This window comes from Arachis hypogaea, chromosome 9, assembly GCF_003086295.3.
Source record: "Arachis hypogaea cultivar Tifrunner chromosome 9, arahy.Tifrunner.gnm2.J5K5, whole genome shotgun sequence".
NCBI classification, from domain to species: domain Eukaryota; kingdom Viridiplantae; phylum Streptophyta; class Magnoliopsida; order Fabales; family Fabaceae; genus Arachis; species Arachis hypogaea.
The window spans coordinates 119097041-119114687 of NC_092044.1; the positions used below are offsets into that span (position 1 = coordinate 119097041).

At 31.8% G+C, this 17647-nt stretch overlaps 1 protein-coding gene and 1 long non-coding RNA gene across 7 annotated transcripts; one reads left to right on the top strand and one right to left on the bottom strand.

Moving 5' to 3' along the window:
* Positions 1-490: 490 nt before the first annotated feature.
* LOC112709641 (uncharacterized) lies at positions 491-1069 on the bottom strand. Its single transcript, XM_025761522.1, has one exon. The coding sequence runs from the start codon at positions 1067-1069 to the stop codon at positions 491-493; it is 579 nt and encodes a 192-aa protein (XP_025617307.1).
* A 12412-nt stretch (positions 1070-13481) lies between these two features.
* Positions 13482-16175, top strand: LOC112712615 (uncharacterized). Of its 6 annotated transcripts, none has more exons than XR_003157840.3 (4): positions 13482-14007; positions 14696-14752; positions 15279-15565; positions 15667-16175. It is a non-coding gene; the product is annotated as an uncharacterized lncRNA (long non-coding RNA). The 6 variants fall into 6 exon arrangements; XR_011865185.1 differs by having other exon boundaries at positions 13484-14007; positions 14696-14720; XR_003157838.3 differs by lacking the exon at positions 13482-14007 and adding an exon at positions 14323-14456.
* The last annotated feature ends 1472 nt before the right edge of the window (positions 16176-17647 follow it).

The following is a 17647-nucleotide window of genomic DNA, read 5'->3' on the forward strand; positions in this document are numbered from 1 at the left end:
TGCCGGAGGTGGGTGTGTGTGTGTGTATGTGTGTGTGTGTGAGAGAGAGAGAGATTCGAATTTAGGACAAGATTACCGTCGGATTTACGCTCGATAGACTCTTGGGTGTCTAATGGTTCTGTGTCTCTACACTGTCAACCCATGCTAGGTTTACCTTTTCCAATGTGCGATCGTGCGACTTAACCGTCTAACCACGGTCTTCCTCGGAGCGCTCCCTTTCCCTTTCCCTTTTTCTTGCTCCCGGATGAACCGTGAGAATTCATTCAACTTCCTTTTTCGGATGACTTGCTCCAACGCGTCTTTTAAGTCAAAACATTCTTGTGTCTTGTGGCCAAATCCCTTGTGGTAATCATAGTAGAGATTCTTGTTTCCTCCCGTCTGATCTCTCAACTGCCTTGGCTTGGGTAAGATGCCCCTATTAGCTATCTGCTGGAATACTTCTACAATCAGGGCGGTATAGTTTGTGAATTTTCCTACTCGAAAAAACGGTTTAAACGACCTCCCAGGGGCTACCTCTCCTGGCCCCTCCCTTGGTCTCCGCATTGCCGGTTTCATGAGTCGGTAGAGTGGCTAACTGTCGTTTGTTGGCGGATACTACATGGTTAAACTCCTCATCGTTTATATACTCTCTTGCTATACATTGTATTTCCTGCATCGTCCATACATATTTGGTGGTTAGGTGCTTCCTGAAGTCTTCGTTCACCAGGCCATTAGTGAGGCATAAACTGGCTAGGAAGTCTACGAGGCCGACAATCTCCAAGCACTTGTCATTGAACTGATCCAAGTACTTTCTCGTGGGTTCGCCAACCCGTTGTGTCACATCCAAAAGTTTAATTGGGTGCCTTGCCTTGGCAATTTTGGTGGTAAACTGGTTAAGAAATTTTTTAGAGACATCCGTGAAGATAGCTATTGATCCTTGTGGGAGGGAGTTGAACCAGTGGATTGCCAGTCCCGCTAGGATCACGGGGAATGCACGACATCTGACAGCGTCTCCCACATATTCTAGATTCATTCTGGCCTCGAAAATCATGACGTGCTCCTGTGGGTCTTTGGTTTCATCGTACCTCATGTTTGTTAGTTTGTCAAAGTTCTTTTCTAACCAGACTTTGAAAATGGAGGAGTGGAAAGGAGTAGCTCCGATCACAACGGGATCTCGGTGCCATTGTTCATTTTTTCATTGAACTGGTTGTAAAGAGGTCGTTGGAAGTGAGGGCCGGAACCTACACGCAAGAGACAGAAAGCGGGATGGAGTCCTCGGGTGTGGGTAGATTGGTAAGTGGGGCCACCTACAAAGACACTCTGAAGTTAAAGTAAATGTCTATACCAAGAGGTGGCCAGTTAGGGTAACAATGACGTACCTTGGGGGAGGGGTAGGTCCCTCCCCTTTATTCTTCAACCTCGAGTGGCCCTTCCATTTGGGCCCATTCGTCTAGAAGTTTCTGCCAATTGTCCAGATTATTATTAAAGGGATGGCTTCATGCGAAGGACGCCGTCGGTTAATCGGGTGGTGGATCCATCGGGTTGTGGGTTCGCCAGGTGGACCCCCAGGTCTTGTTAGGTTGGGCCGAAATAGTGTCCCCAATACATCAGGTCGTGATACTTACAACTAGTGCAGTAGCTTGTCTTGTGTCTTCGTGTGTGGTTGTCTTCTTCTGGTCGCGACTTCGATGGCAGGATTCACGCTTTTAACACTTTCTTCGTGCACATGAGTTATCCCCAGCTATTGCTTGGAGAAGTCGCTTTAGTTCTCGCTGAGAGTATTTAATACTCTTCATGGGTGATTTGAATGTGCGTAGAAAAGTCCATTTTACTCCTGGTCCTTTCGCGCTTTTTCTTCCTCAGTTACAGTTACCTTTTCATTTTCTCCATTCCCTTTTCTCTTTCGTAACTCCCACCACCTTAACTTCCCTCTTTTCTTACTCACTTCATCATTCTTTCCTTGCATTCTTCTTTGCTGCGAGATTCACTCTGTCACAGTAATACCATCATTTGTTCTCCTGCAACTTTCTCCACTCATTTTTCGTGGTGAGTAATATTGTTTACGTTATTTTACTTTAGAGTAAAGTATCGTTTTTGTCCCTAACATTTTGGATAAGTCTCAAAGCTGTCCCTAATATTTCAATCGTCCTATTTAAGTCCCTAACATTTCAAAATTGGCTCAATGTTGTCCTGCCGTTAGGGATCCGTTAACAGAATTGATGGCGGGAAAAAATTGAGACAATTTTGAAACGTTAGGGACTTAAGTAGAGTGAAAACGTTGGGGACAAAAACGATACATAGAAATAAATTTTAATTTTATCCTTCAATAATATCAATTTTTTACTGTATATAATATTCAATTATTTTTTAATCACATCTAAGTAAATTACACTTAATCACACTACTTTCATTCTAAATAAATTTTTTTATATTTTTATATTAACTTATAACTTTAAGTGTAAAATTATAAAAAATAAATTTATTTAAAATAAAAATAATGTGATTAAGTGTAATTTACTTAGATGTGATTAAAAAATAATTGAATACTATGTACAGTAAAAAATTGATATTATTGAAGCCTAAAACTAAAATTTATTTTTATGTATCATTTTTGTCTCCAACGTTTCAAAATCGTCTCAATTTTGTCTCGCCGTCAATTCTGTTAACGGATTTCTAATGGCAGGACAACATTGAGCCAATTTTAAAACGTTAGGGACTTAAATAAGACGATTGAAATATTAGGGATAACTTTGAAACTTACCCCAAACATTACGGACAAAAACGATACTTTACTCTTTTACTTTATTTCTTGCCATTGCTATCATGATTTATCCATTGCTTTTGGCTTTTGGGTCTGAAAATTGGCTTTGTTAGATAATTTTTAACGGGGTGCCATAGGTTCCTTTTCTTGTGGTCTAGATTAGAATGATTTAGTGCAGAATGATATTAGTTTAGGTGTAAGATAAATTAGTTTTTGGCTTAGGACCTTCTCTCATTCTCACGGTTTAAGTGATGCCCCAATTGTAGGTACGACACAGTAAACCCCCCGTGAATCGTTACACCTGGTGTACTACCGATATCACGAGCACGTTTTCCAGGGTGACTGCGGAGGAGTTACAAGAGTTCTGCGACTCTGGAGCATTGTGTGAAGGTGGCCTTGAGGAGTCGAATTATGAACTCCTAGTACCGGGGCTCCGGGAGCGTGTTTGCCAGCTCAATCTTGATGCTCCTTGGTTCTTGACTGGATGTGGATGTACAAACCTATATTCACTACTTTGGGAGTACAGCTTCCCTTCTCCCCTTTCATCATGGCCCTCCTAAACAGATGCGAGGTTGCCCCCTCACAGCTCCATCCCAACAGTTAGGCTGACATTCGTTGTTTCGAGATGGTCTGTGAGTATTTAGAACTTTTTGGCCAATGTATGTGGAGGTTTTCCTCTACTTCTTTCTCCTTGCAAATCCTTCTCAGGAGGGTAAACATAAGAAAGATTACGTCTCTTTCTGGGCTGTGCAAAACTAGAGGATCTTCAATCTTTTCGAAGATTCTTTTCATTGTTTCAAAGAGACCTTCTTCAAGGTGAGATCGGCTTGAGGTCTTCACCCTTTATGGCTCACACATGAAAAAGAAAGGCGCATTCCAATCTACTAGAGTTTCGGCGCCGACTCCAATTATATGATCAAAGTCACCTATGATAGCATAGGTTAGCAAAACCAAAAAATTGCCGACGTTTTGTTGGCGATATTTAGTTCTAATAACCTTAACCCCCATCTCCTAATGGGTAACCAGGAAGCTGGTCGGGAATGTGTGGGTAAGTTCCTGCCCCTTACTGTTATCCTTCCGTTTTTTCGATTTGCATATCGTTGCTTTGTTGTCGACTTCATAACTTTCTTTTTCTATAACTTGCTTTCTTTTATTCTTTTGTAATTAGGATGGCAGCTGAAAACAGTTTCCTGAGTCGCTTGATGACCCTTTTTTTCTGGAGATGACGACAACAACTCTGATTCCACTGAACCTTAAATCGAGGCCCCTCAACCTGACGAACTAGAGGTTCAATCTCAGCCTTCCACTGGGCCTCCTCTCGAGTACAGTGCCACTGGGAAGTGGACCATGGTAAGACGGACCAATCCTCAGTTGCTCGGGCTGATGAGCTAGAGCCGGAAGTGGTCGTGATCCCCAATCAAAGAAGAGGAAGTCCAGCTCCAGTCCGGGACAAATTTTTACCGTAATGAAGAAGAACTTCGACACGAGCTATTTCATTGATTCTCAGCTATTACTGGTACTATACACATAATAATATTATATCAATAAAAAATAAAAATTTATATATTGATAATTATCCAGATGTTTAAGAATATGCTTTGCAACTAATGTAAAATTATGAATCATTTTAATTAAGTTAAAATTAAAAATAAATAAATAAATAAATTACTTAAGCTGATGAAGAAGAGAAGAAGTTCTTCACCCTCTCTTTCACACACGAAAGAAATACAATAAACTCATCAACATAGTGTGAAAAACACAAATGACGCAACACCTATATATAAAGGAAACTAAAGGAGAAAAAAAAATGAAAGTAGGAGACACATGTCGCACATGCACGAACGTTTAACGCGGTGCACCTGCGAAATGCAGGTTGTGCCTCATTATGTACAACTATAAACCGTTAAGTTTTGCTTCGTCCCACGTAAAGTTAGTCAAATTAAACGAACATAACTTGGAGACATGTTTCGAACGTGCATTCATTCTCATGCTAAATGTTACGTTTTGCAAGGCTTTGTTTTTTAATTTGTTGTTTCTAATAACAAATGCATCTTGCATTTTGCAAGTCTATTAACTTGCATATTCATATTTTTGCATAATATATCATAATACAATATTATTAAGTTTCACTATTTTTTCTATTTTAAATTAATTTCTGTAAATATTACTCCAGGGATTTTATTTTTGTCAATTTTAAAAAAAAAACACAAGCCATCCAACTATTTCGTTTTTATATTCACTTTTTGAGTCCCGTTAAGAAGACAATGAAGTATCTATACAATATATATAATGGGCTGTTTATTTGGTCTAATATGTATTAATAATGTAAATTAAACATAATTATCCCTAATTTCTAGTTGCCTGTTTAGTTTTGTGATATCTACCCCCAATTTATCATAAATTCTTTCACATTAACCCTTTATCACTCACTATTACCCTACCCCCAAAAAATTCCATTATTTGTTCCGGAGAAAAATTCCACTGTTCTGTTTTTTCGAGACGTGTAGCCTCCATTCCTGCCGACCGGAACTGTCGTGCTCCACCTCCTCGCACCAACGTCCTCGCCGGAAGAACCTCCATCACTCCTCACGCGGCCGAACATCCGTGACCTGCAACTGTCAGCGTCGCCGACGTGAGTTGCAGCCCCGAACCCCCCGACGCTCGCGTCATCCCAACGCCAACTTGCTGTCTAGGTCTTGTTGAATTACTCGAAGAATAAACATCTACGAAAATTGAGAAAGTGAACATCCAAAATCATACAAAATAGAACATCCAATGTGAACGTGTATAAATAACAACATAATTACTTTATAAAACGAATAGCTACCAACTAAATGACCGTGTAAAAAAATATTTTGAAACCGTGATAGTCAGATAAATCATAACCAGCAATAATCGTCTACAACTAAGCACCCAAGAATAACAATCCACGTTCACATAGAAAGTGAACATCCGACAACGGGAAGAAGGCATAAACCGGTTGCAACGGAGGCGCTGGACGTCCAGGTTGCTGCGATGCCGTGAGCTCGACTCACACAATATGCGCGTTCTCCATACGTACGGTGGCCTATGCAGATGACGGCGCTAGTCGAAAGAGTGTCGACACGATGTCCGACGGCAGCTGATAACTGTGGTGGCACTATACCAGTTTTTGCTTCGAGGAGAGAGTGAGAGAAGAAGTTCACACCGTATTAAAAGAGGGAGATAATCCTAATTTGATTCTATAATTGATGGGAATCATGATTTGATTTAAATTTTAAATCAGAAACTTCTCAAAATTAATTAATTATCTCTAATTTAATTAGATAATCTTAATTTGATTCCATAACTAACGAAAATCATAATCTAATTTAAATTTTAAATTGAAAACTACTTAAAATTAATTAATTATCTATAATTTAATTCTAATTTCAATTTAATTTTATTATATATATTGTATAAAACATACATTACTTCCTCGTATTTTTTTTCATTTTTTTCAACAACTCCAACAATATTGCTGTCAATTATTGTACGGATCTCGAAATATGCATCGCTAAAATTTTCAATGACATTTAACTTTAATTTGTCGTTTTGTGATACCTCTTACATCAAAATGGAAAGTAGATAATAAATTAAAAAAGTACCCATCAACCCGTCCCCCACCTCAACAAAAAGAGATATAACCTTTTCTTAAAAAGAAACGACCATAGGGTTTCAAACTTTCAATCCGTAGCTTTTTAATTATTTGGCTAATTTGTCAAGTGATTCTTAGAAAATTATCAAGTTTTAAATTTATTTATAGACATATATATTATTTATTATCACAAATTCTGAATCGAATAAATTATTATTATTTTTATTTAAAATTAAATGAAAATAAAATTAAATATACTATTTTATTTAAATTTTATAATTTAATTGATATTATATTCAAATATAAATAATAACTTTAAAATTTTAGTCTTTAATGCATAAAAGTCATTTTCATAAAATTTTTTATAAAAAAATAACAATTCTGATCCGTCACCATATAACTCAGTCTTTATTATGCAGTATGAGTTATAACTCGGTGTTAACTATCATTCATTCTTTTGTTTGTAACTGACACCTTCATTACCGACTTAATGACCATCATTTTTATCTTAATGACCAAACGGTCATAACATCAATTTTATGCCTATAAAAAGAACCTTCTATATCTAATCTTAAGAATACATTCTATATTCATAGAATTATTATAAACACAACATAACACATGATAACTTTCATTTCATGTCTTACATTCTATATTTATAGAATTATTATATACCTCTTAAATACTTACTGACATGAGCGTCGGAGTGTCTTTTGCAGGTACCCACCCCCTTGTTCTCTCCTTGCCGACGTATAACTCATCCCGACGAGAAGCTTGAAGACATTCATCGACGGACGAGCTATACACCGGCCAAACTCAGCAAGAACAAATTCAATTCTATTAAAAATAAAAAACATGTTAGTTAAAGAATATTAAAAAATTAAAAAAATTTATTTATTTTCATAAATTCAGATATATTTTCGCTCTTACATATATATCTTTTTAATAAATTAACATGAAGTTAAGAAATTCTAGAATTCTAACTATAATAAGGTAATTTATATCTTAATTATTAGTTACCATTCAAGATGTATCGAAAATGATTTATTAGCGGTTCAGTACTTATATATTAAAATTATTTTTTATAGACAGCTAAACTAAATTTGAATTTAATTATTAGATTATTAAGAAAGAGGGATGATGAAATAATAAATAAATCCAACAATTTGGGATTTACATGTCTTTTGTTCTTTTTTTTTTACATAAATATTATTTACTTAGCTTAATTGGTTAAAAAGGAACCAAAACCGAAATAATAATAAAGAATAATATCTTAAATCAATCTAAAAAAATTATTTTCTGTCAAATATTTTAGTCATTAATAAATTTTAATTATTAAACTAGTTTCAATTTTTAGTTCATAAACAAATTATTCATCGAATTATATTGTTTGTCTATATGTAGATTAAATAAAAACTGGTTTGCCTAGAATTTTTTGGAAAATTTGACATATAACGCATTTAATTTCTCAAATAAAAAAAGTTGAAAATTAATTTAATAATTAAAATTTATTAAAAACTAAAGTATTTAATTATTTTATTTTTTTGAATTGAATTAAAAGATATTATTCAAAAATAAAATACTAAATTAGGTTGGAAAACAAAAGATACTCTAGAGAGATTGAAACAGACTGTTGAGACTAAGATAAGATTTCCATACAATGCATATCTTTACAGTTTATTTGACGAACGAATTGCTGGCTTCTTTCTTTCTTTTTTTTTTAGGTGGGGAGGGTGGGAGAATAATTAATTCGCATCTTGGTGAGGTTGTCATGCTAAAAATTACAAGTAAAAATTGATTTAAAATTCACACTCGTAATTGCGTTTGAATTTGATAAAAATTCTTCTTATTGCTTGTGTCAATGTAATGTTAGATATTACGAATATAATGCCAGAAATTTGGAACAACAAATAAAAGACGCTCTGGAATTCATGATAGACAAATGAATGGGGAATAATATTTATTATGCGGAGATTTTTAATTAGTATTCGAGAACACATATTCTATATAATTTTTTTAGAGATGGTATGCGATGGATGTGTTAATTGTCAAGAAAATTAAATGGATGTATGGATATAATATGTATATAGATTATCCTAGGTATATACAAAAAATTAACAATTAAGTCAATTATTATGTATTTATATAATAACATATATACAGATTCACAAAAATTTAGCAGTGAAAATAAAAATATACAAAATAAAACTTAAGTATGGATTTTTTTTATTTTTTACAGTATTTTATATATATTTTAACAGGTTAAAAATTAATTTGTTGTAAATTTTAGTTCAATTTAAAGTTTATCATTAGCCAATGAATTATTATGTATATAAGATGAAATTTAAATTCTGAAAAATGTCTAAATAGATACTACCGTCGTGGTCGCTGACTTCGTTTTTGTCATTCCTGCCACCGGTAGCCGTTTCTGCTTTCTCCAATGTTGCCTCACTCTGTCGTTAAGCCCAACCTCCAAAAAAAGAAAACCAGAATTCCTCAAATTTCCCGTCATTTTTGCTTCCTCCATTCCCCCCTTCATCTAATTTCAAAATTGAATTCCACGTTTTCACTAACTGAACCAGAGTGCATCTTAGGTTTATGAAATTTTGGATAATGCTGTTGACAAGGCTCAAGCTGGATTTGCTTCCATGATTAACGTTATTTTATAATTAGATGGTTTTGTAATCAGATTGATGTTGTGCTTATGGAATTACTAAAATTTGCAGTACATATTTTTTAATGTTTTTAGTTCTTGAAATTTCTATTGTAACAAGTAATTTCATTTTGAAAAGTTAAATCTGACTTTTGAGCTATTTGAGCTATTTTTACTATCTATTGGATGATTTTGAGCTTTTAACTACACATACTGATTTCACTCATGGAATGCAGATTCCTACCGACTTACATTCAGTTACAAAAAAATCGATTTTGAAGACAGTGTTGACGGTGTTGTTCCATATGCGTTGAAGAATCGATGCTAACAAGATAGAGAGACAAAAAGCCACGAGAGGTAGGATAAGGATGTCGTTTTCATCTGTTAACAACCGCACAAATAAATAGAGGCTGCTTCAATGAACGCATATCTCTAATGGAGAGTGGGCTGGGATTGTGAATAGAGGTGTATATTTCTGTTGGAGCTTGTGAACGATGGAGACAATGTTTTTGTGTTTTCCTTGTTTTGTTTGTTAGTTAGAGATTTTTAAAGATAGATGGTTTGTATATGTTCACAAGGTATGAGGAGAACAGTGGAGGAGAAAGGAGAGAAAAGGTGAAGAGAATTAAAACTTGAGAATAGGTTGAGAATGAGTTGTTTGTAAAAAATAAACTATGGTTATAATGGTAAATTTACTTTTTTTTTAACAGTTTTTGTAATGTTTATTGACAAGAGGGACTTAATTAAAACAAAAAAAATTGGTTCAAGGACCTAATTGAAACCTAATTGAAAAAAAAAAGTATAAAGATCTAATTAAATATTTGACAAAACTATAGAAATCAATAGAGTAATTAAACAAAAAATTTACGATCCACGTTTTAGTATTCAAAATAAAAAAAGATAATTTATAATTATTTTTTATCATAAACATAATTAAATATTATTTTTTATATGTATTTTTAAACAATCATTTAACTATTCATTATCTCCTTTTTAATTATAAAATTCACTCATTATAGTATTGATGGTATAAAATTTTTTAATCAAAGTAATTATTATAATAAAAATATATTTTCATAAAAAAACTTTAATACAGTATATTAATATATGGTTAATATATTTTTTTATCTTAAATAACTTTTTTAAGAAATCACTAATAATTAAAATTGTATTTAATTTGAAAACTAAGTTTCAATTAATTATTAACTAATTATTAATCAATGTTATAAGTTAATTATCACTAATTTTTAGTTGATTGATTTATTTATTTATAATTTTTATACTAAATTAAATTTAACAAGATAATTATTATTATATATTAAGTTTAATAAATATTTTTTAACATAAAATACAAAAAAATATTTTATTTTAAAAGCAAACATAATATAAAAAAGTTTAAGTATATATATTTATATATAATTATTATTTTTTTTCAAAATGTTTACAGGTACAAATTCTCCTCTTCCTTCAATTTGGATCTGTGTTTATATATATATATATATATATATATATATATATATATAACGGTATTTTTAATTTAATAAATTAAAAATTAATTTATTATAAATCTAAATTTTATTTAAAAATTTATTGATGATCAATAAATTATTATTACATACACAATATAAAATTTAAATTTTTTATATTAATTTAAATAAATTGATAAAATTAATTATTAAACTAACTTAAATTAGTTAAATATATATATAATTTAATTTAATTTAACGTATGTTTTATATTTTAATATATATTTTACGTAAATTATAATTTAGGAAAAGTCTAAAAGATCAGTAATTTTTGTATTTTTTGACCAGCACTTAGTGCATGTTTGGACGTCATTATTTTGTTAAAAAAAATATTTTTCAATGAAAAAATATCTTTTTTAATTTTTTAACGTGTTTGACAAAGTTTTAGTAGTAAAAATAAAAGCACTAGTAAAATAAAAAAGGATCTTTTTTGAGAAGTTGTAATTTACATCTTTTTTTAAAAGATCTTTTTTTCTTAAAAAAAATATTTTTCATGTAATAAATAAATAAAAAAGTATTTTTATATTGTTATACCCAAACATAATTGATAGATAAAAAGACCTTTTTACATAAGATATCCAAACATAAAATTACTTTTACTTCTCTATAAGATCTTTTAAAAAAAAGATAACTTGAAAAAAAATCTCTTTTTAAAAGCTCACCCAAACAAACCCTTAATTATCAAAAGAAAAGTGAATAATTTCTCATTATTAAATATAATTTCACACTATTAAAAATATTATTAATAACTAATTAATAATTACAAAATACCAAAGTTGCTCTATAATTTATTTTAAGGTACATCTATCTCACATGATTGTACCGTGTAATTGTATATTGCAATCTCGAGGGAGAGGAGTCTAGTATGTCGATCTAAGCGTACAACAAATAAACACGTGTTGTGAATTGGTTGTGTATTGTAATCTCGAGGAGGTGGATGTCTGGATGAGGTTAGTAGGGTCCATCTTTTATATTTTTCTTGGTCTACATTATTGCTAGTAGGTCCATCTAAGCCTAGAAGTGATTCCGTGATCGAACAAGTGTTGCGAATCCTTGGGTTTGGATGTCTTCTTCAACGTTATTGGGACCCAACATACACTAAATAAAGTAATAATTATGTGACTACTCGTCGCGGTCCAGTAGTTGCTTCGGACAAAATTATCTTTTAATTTTGACACACTTTTTAAAACAACTTTAATGTAAATTATTTATATGGAAGTTATAGTAAAAGAAAAACGTGGACGAATATATGTGGAATATCCACTACCTTTAGGGAAGTCATTTACAGTTAATTTGATTTATTAAATATAACTAATAGAGTAGATCAATAGGCACACGCGAACATTAACATGTTTATTCATCTATCATTTTTTTATTAAATATGTAATAAAAAAAGTAAGAAATAAATTAAAATGGTCAATATTTTTAATATACTTAAATTTTTTATTTTACTTCTCTTAAAAATTTAAATCTAAGTAAAAATATTTTTAAATTTTTTTTATTGATTTTATACTGATTTTTTTTTTAAAAAATCAATAATGATCAAATTCTAAATTTTTATTAGGTCATAAAAGTTTGAATGTTATATTATGATATATCAATTTTTTTAATTTAAATTGATAAAAATAGATACATAAATTATTATATTTTTAATAAAATAAAAATTTATAAAGGTAATTTTAAAAAATTAGACCGTTCTTAGCTTCTTCATGTACAATATATGTTTTATCTTTATATTGTTATGAGTAGATTGGCCAATGCAATGAGCTTTCACCGCAACAAAATTAGTTATTACAGATGGATATTTTTTATGGATTTTATTTCACAGAAATACAGATGAAATTTTAGAGAAATTTTTTGTCAAAAAACAAAAAAAATAAATTAACATAAATTACAGATGGAAAATAAAATCCGTCGATAATTCTGTCGGTAAAATTAATTTTTTCGTAGAAAATAGTTACAGACGGAAAATCCGTTTGTAATTTAAAATTTTTCATCGGAAATATTGAGTTAACCCTAGTTTTATCCCTACCCTCTCGATCCATTCACACTCCACACAAATTAAATGAGTCTCTCCGGCACCGAGTTGCTTCTTCTCCCTGTCGCACCAGCTTCTTCCGCCGCTGTTGTCGCCACTCGCGTCGCAGGATCTATCTCTGTCATCCCTTGCGTCGCACGGGCTCCCTCCGCCGCCGCTCTCGTCGCGTCTGCAGCAATTCGTGAAACTCATCTCAACTCGGTGAAAACTCGGTGGTTATTGTTGAATGGCGAAGCTTGAAGCGAAGCTCGGAATGATAGTTGACTCCGTTGATAACTTCTTCTCCGGCAAAGACCAACTTCTCCACTAACCGAATCAAATCGAATCAAACACTTTATATATAGGGTTGCATAGATCTTCAATCTTTTGATCTATTCGCACTCCACTAACCAGGTTAGCCCTAACTCCATCCCTTGTTTCTCGCTAATTTTTCATTCCAAACGCGTTATTGTGCAATGTCTTGCTCTAGTCTCGAAATTCGGTTTGAAATAGTGTCGATTAGTGGTTAATTGCTATCAATTTTGTATAGTTGAACATCTCGAGATCAGAAAAATCGTCTAATTTGCTAAATATGAGAAGTTAAAGAGGGCCAAATATAATTGGAATGCTTAGAAAAAAGTAGTTCTTATTTTTTTAAGACTTTTAGGATTTTCTAAATTCAACATTGTGAAATCGTGATCCTATGATTCTGCCATTACTGTTATGATGGGCGAGCTAGTTAATTTATATAAAAATTTGATTCACAATATTTAGATATTTTGGTCAGCTTCTGGAAACGAAAGCCTATATAAGGAACTAGCTCCAGATTGCTATAGAATTTTTATATTCATTCTAGTTTAGCAGCAGTATAGTAGTATAGTAGTGACGTGAACTTCTGCTAATAAAACTGTAAACAATGAAAGAAGAATGATTGGACTTTTCATATTGAACTTATTATATTTTGATGCCATGAATTTGAATTATTATATTCTTTGGTTTGTTTAGAAGGATTTCCTAAGAATTTGAAGAGCCGTAATCCTACTTTCTAGTTGTAATGATGCTTTTTTTCATGCAGATCTGAAGAGCCCAAATTTTTTAAAAGATATTTATTCAATTAGTGAGTAGAAGAGAAGACTGGTAGTCGAATACCTGCATCCACTATTGCTTATGTTTTCATTGAACTTTTTGTTCCTCTATTGATACAAAACTTCCCAATTTTGCTTCAAATTAGAGTGATTAATTAATCGATCCTCTGTGCGTTTATTTTTTTCACCTTCCAAGTTGGAATTGAAATGCAGAGAAAAGCAGTATTACCGTTGAGGGACGCAAAAAGTGGCAATGCGAACCAGATGAAGACTCTGTGCGGCAAGGAAGCTTTGGTGAAGCTTCTGCGATGGCATTTTGCTGAAGCTTCTGCGATGGCATTTTGCTGAAGCTTCTGTGCTGTTCTCTCAGGTTCATTTTTGCAAAAATCTCTCCTTTTTTATTTTTTGGTTTTCGTTACTGTTTGGTTGCTGAGAAATCATAAAAAATTGAATTCTGCATTTTTTTATAGGTCTCGCTTTTCAGTTTGATTGGTTAAATTAGCTTGACACTTTTCTTTTAACAATGTTTTGGTTGCAAATATAGAAAGAAGAAAGTAAAGAACATGAAGCAAGTTTTATATTAGTGTCCTACTCTAATAAACCGTAAACGGTTTGGATATGAAAGAAAAGAAATTAAAAAAGGATCTAAAATCATGAACTCATGTTCCTAATATATATATAGTTGTGTATCTTATTTGAAGTTTTTGAGTGACAGTATTATCCCAGTTCCGGTGAACGCTTTACATAAAGTATTCCATATACAAGTTTATCTCTTCTTGGATGTATTTATATGGAATTCATTAGATTTTTATGGCATGAGTAAGTTGTTATTATGATCTGAACCTTTAGGGAGTTGTTGATCAGTCTCTAAATATCATATAAGCTGAGGTGTTTCTTTGTGAATGTAGTATGGACTTTTTTGTTAGTTTAGGAGACCTAGTCTAGGCATGGATTTGATAACCAAACTTAATATAGGTTATATTGGGTGGATTTTGCCTGGCCAGGCTCTACAACAGCATTTGTGGTGCTGAAGTTCTCCCTCTTCTATTTATTTGCAGGAATCAGATACAGAAATTTGTGCAAGTATGTTGGATTCTTTGAATGAATGCTTATAGGTTAGTATCATTAGATGATAAATATTATATAAAATTAGGGGATGTTACACTCGAAATTTGATACCTAACATTCTAGTTGGAAATAAAATCTAGCTTCGCATATATTAGCTAACATTATAAGTGATGCTAATAAAGTCAAAACTAAAAGGTTTTGTTTATTTCATGTTTCATAATTGATCTAGAATTCTACATACATACATATATATATATATATATATATATATATATATATATTGAATTGGTTATTAATCTGTTCAACCATTGCCCCTCATTTTTACATGATAGCAAGTCTGCTCTACTTTGTAATTGTTGTGGTTTTTGTAGTCTTGTTTTTAAAAATAATCATATATTATTATGCAAGAATTTTCACTCCCCTTCACTATTAAGGTGGATGCCTATTGCTTGCTTTCTTTTAAAGACCTTTTTGTCGTCACTTATTTTTTTTACAATCAAATTATTACAAGGAAAGAGTAATTCCTGTGTAGCCTCAATCTAGTATGTGTTCTGATCTTTTTGTGTACTTCAGATTTTTGGGATGTTTTTGGATGAAAGCCGATCAGGTCCATTGTTGACGAGATAAAACAAGTGATCACAGCTAGTTCAAGTAGGAAAAGAGAAAGGGCAGAGAGGACCAAAACTGAAGATCTTGATGCTGAAGAGAGAAACTCAAATTTTTCTTTTTAGTTTTCTAATGCAGTCTCGCATTTACTCTTTTTGTTCTAATTCTTATTTTTGTTTACCTGTAGGTCTGAGAGTGAGATTTTGGGTCCAAACAATCATTACCTTCCTAAAGTAGTTTCAGTTTTTGCTAAGGTTAGTTTTTATCAAGCATTTGCTGCTTTGATGTGCCAATGCATATTTGATTTGATTTAATTTGATTTTCTATTTAATGTTGCCCATTTTATGCGATGTAGATTTTGTGTGTTGGAAAGGACCTCGCAACGGAACAAACTGCTGGCCGCATGATGAATATGCTCAGACAGCTTCAGCAAACTTTACCGCCTGCAACTCTTGCTTCTAGTTAATGTTGCCCATTTTTTGTTCATCTCTGCAGCCGCACCAACAGCTTGCATTGCAATCCATCCTTTCTTAATAGTTTCCATGGTTTTGCTTCCTTGAAGTCTATCCTTTCTTGATAGTGTCACATCTGAGTTCGCTATTGGTGTCTTGCACTGCTTGGGGACATGCTTTTTCCGGTTTGGTGGTCTCTCAATGTTACCCATTCTTTGCCATAAGATGGTTTCCATCATTTATTCTTGCATGGTGTTTTTATAGCAACATGGCTTTAGTTTTGAGATATTGGATAATGGTGTTGAGATAGTGAGATATTGGATAGGCATATTCCTTATTTTTTTGGTGTATCTTTTTATTGAGACAATGAGATATTGGATAATGGTGTTGAAAAATAACATCCAATTTTATAGGTATCGTGTAATGAATATTATGTGTGTTTGGTAGAGTAAATTTAGAAAACAAATCTAAAGTATTTATTTTGCAATAAAAAATTTTAAAAAATTCTATTTTACCTTAATGACAGATTTACAGACAGATTTTCTGTCTGTATTGAATGTGGGATGATTTTCTAATGTTTAAATTACAGACGAAAAATCTGTCGAAAATTCTGTTGCCAATTACCGACGAAAAATTCGTCGAAAAATTTGTCTGTAATTACAGACGAAAAATCTATTGGAAAATCCGTCTGTAATTACAGACAAAAAATCTGTCGAAAAATCCGTCTGTAATTATCAACGAAAAATCCGTCGGAAAGTTTGTCGTCTTCGGGAAATGGATGAAGAATTTACAGAGAAAAAATCCTTCGGTAACTGATAAAAATTCGTCGGTAATTTTCTGACGAAAAAAATCCGTCGGTACATAATTTTCAACGAGACTTTTACAAAGGGACAAAATCCTTTGGTAACAAAAAATTCGTCAATAATAAAGACTAAATTTGTCTGTATTAATCTATTTTTTAATTGTGTTTTTACCAAAACCTAATAAATAAGCAAGCACAGGGAAAGAACAATTAAGTTCTAGATCCCCACACTTTACCTCCTCTAATCTTTACTGAAGTTAAGCCTCTCCTCAACGTTTTTTCACTCAATAATTGGATATCACTAATGTCAAGGTTAAGACTTATTAGTAATTTGGCTTTAAATAATAAGTTGTTGGTTTTTATAAAGTATTTTTTTTTTTTTGTAATTTTTTTTTTGGATTTTAGTATGATAAATTTAACAATGATTTGTCTTTATAATTAGTTTATTCTATTAAATAGCGACATGACGAGTTAAATGTTGATAACGGAAAAAGCAATTAGAAAAGTTTAATTTTAATGAACTAAAATCAATTTCTTTCGATAACAATCAAAATAAAAAAATAATATATATTATAGAGAAAAAGCCTTGTTAAAACCTCTAATTAAACTTATTTACTTGTAATATAGAACTATATGCATTAGTAATTATTTTGTTCACAAGTATCACACCCAATTTTAATTAAAAATATGTTCTTTAATATTGTTTTTATTTTTTTAATATGCATGATATCAGAATTATAGTATTCTTTAATTATTTTTGTCGCTGTCAAACTCTTTTATATATGAAATTATTATTTATATATATATTTTTAATTTTTCAGCTTGCACTTGAGTTCTTGTAATTCTATGTGCAATATATTTTTCTGGCACTTCATTTTGATAATTTCATCTGCATTTTATTTTAGCAATTTTGTCTATGTTTTATTTTGATTTTCAATAATTCTATCAATCCTGTTTTAATAGTTTTATCTGTATTTCGTTTTAGTAGTTCGCTCCATTTTAATAAGGAAAAGTTTAGGGAGCCAATAATTTTTGTGTTTTATAGTCAACACTTAACTAACAAAAATTGAGTGAGTGATCTC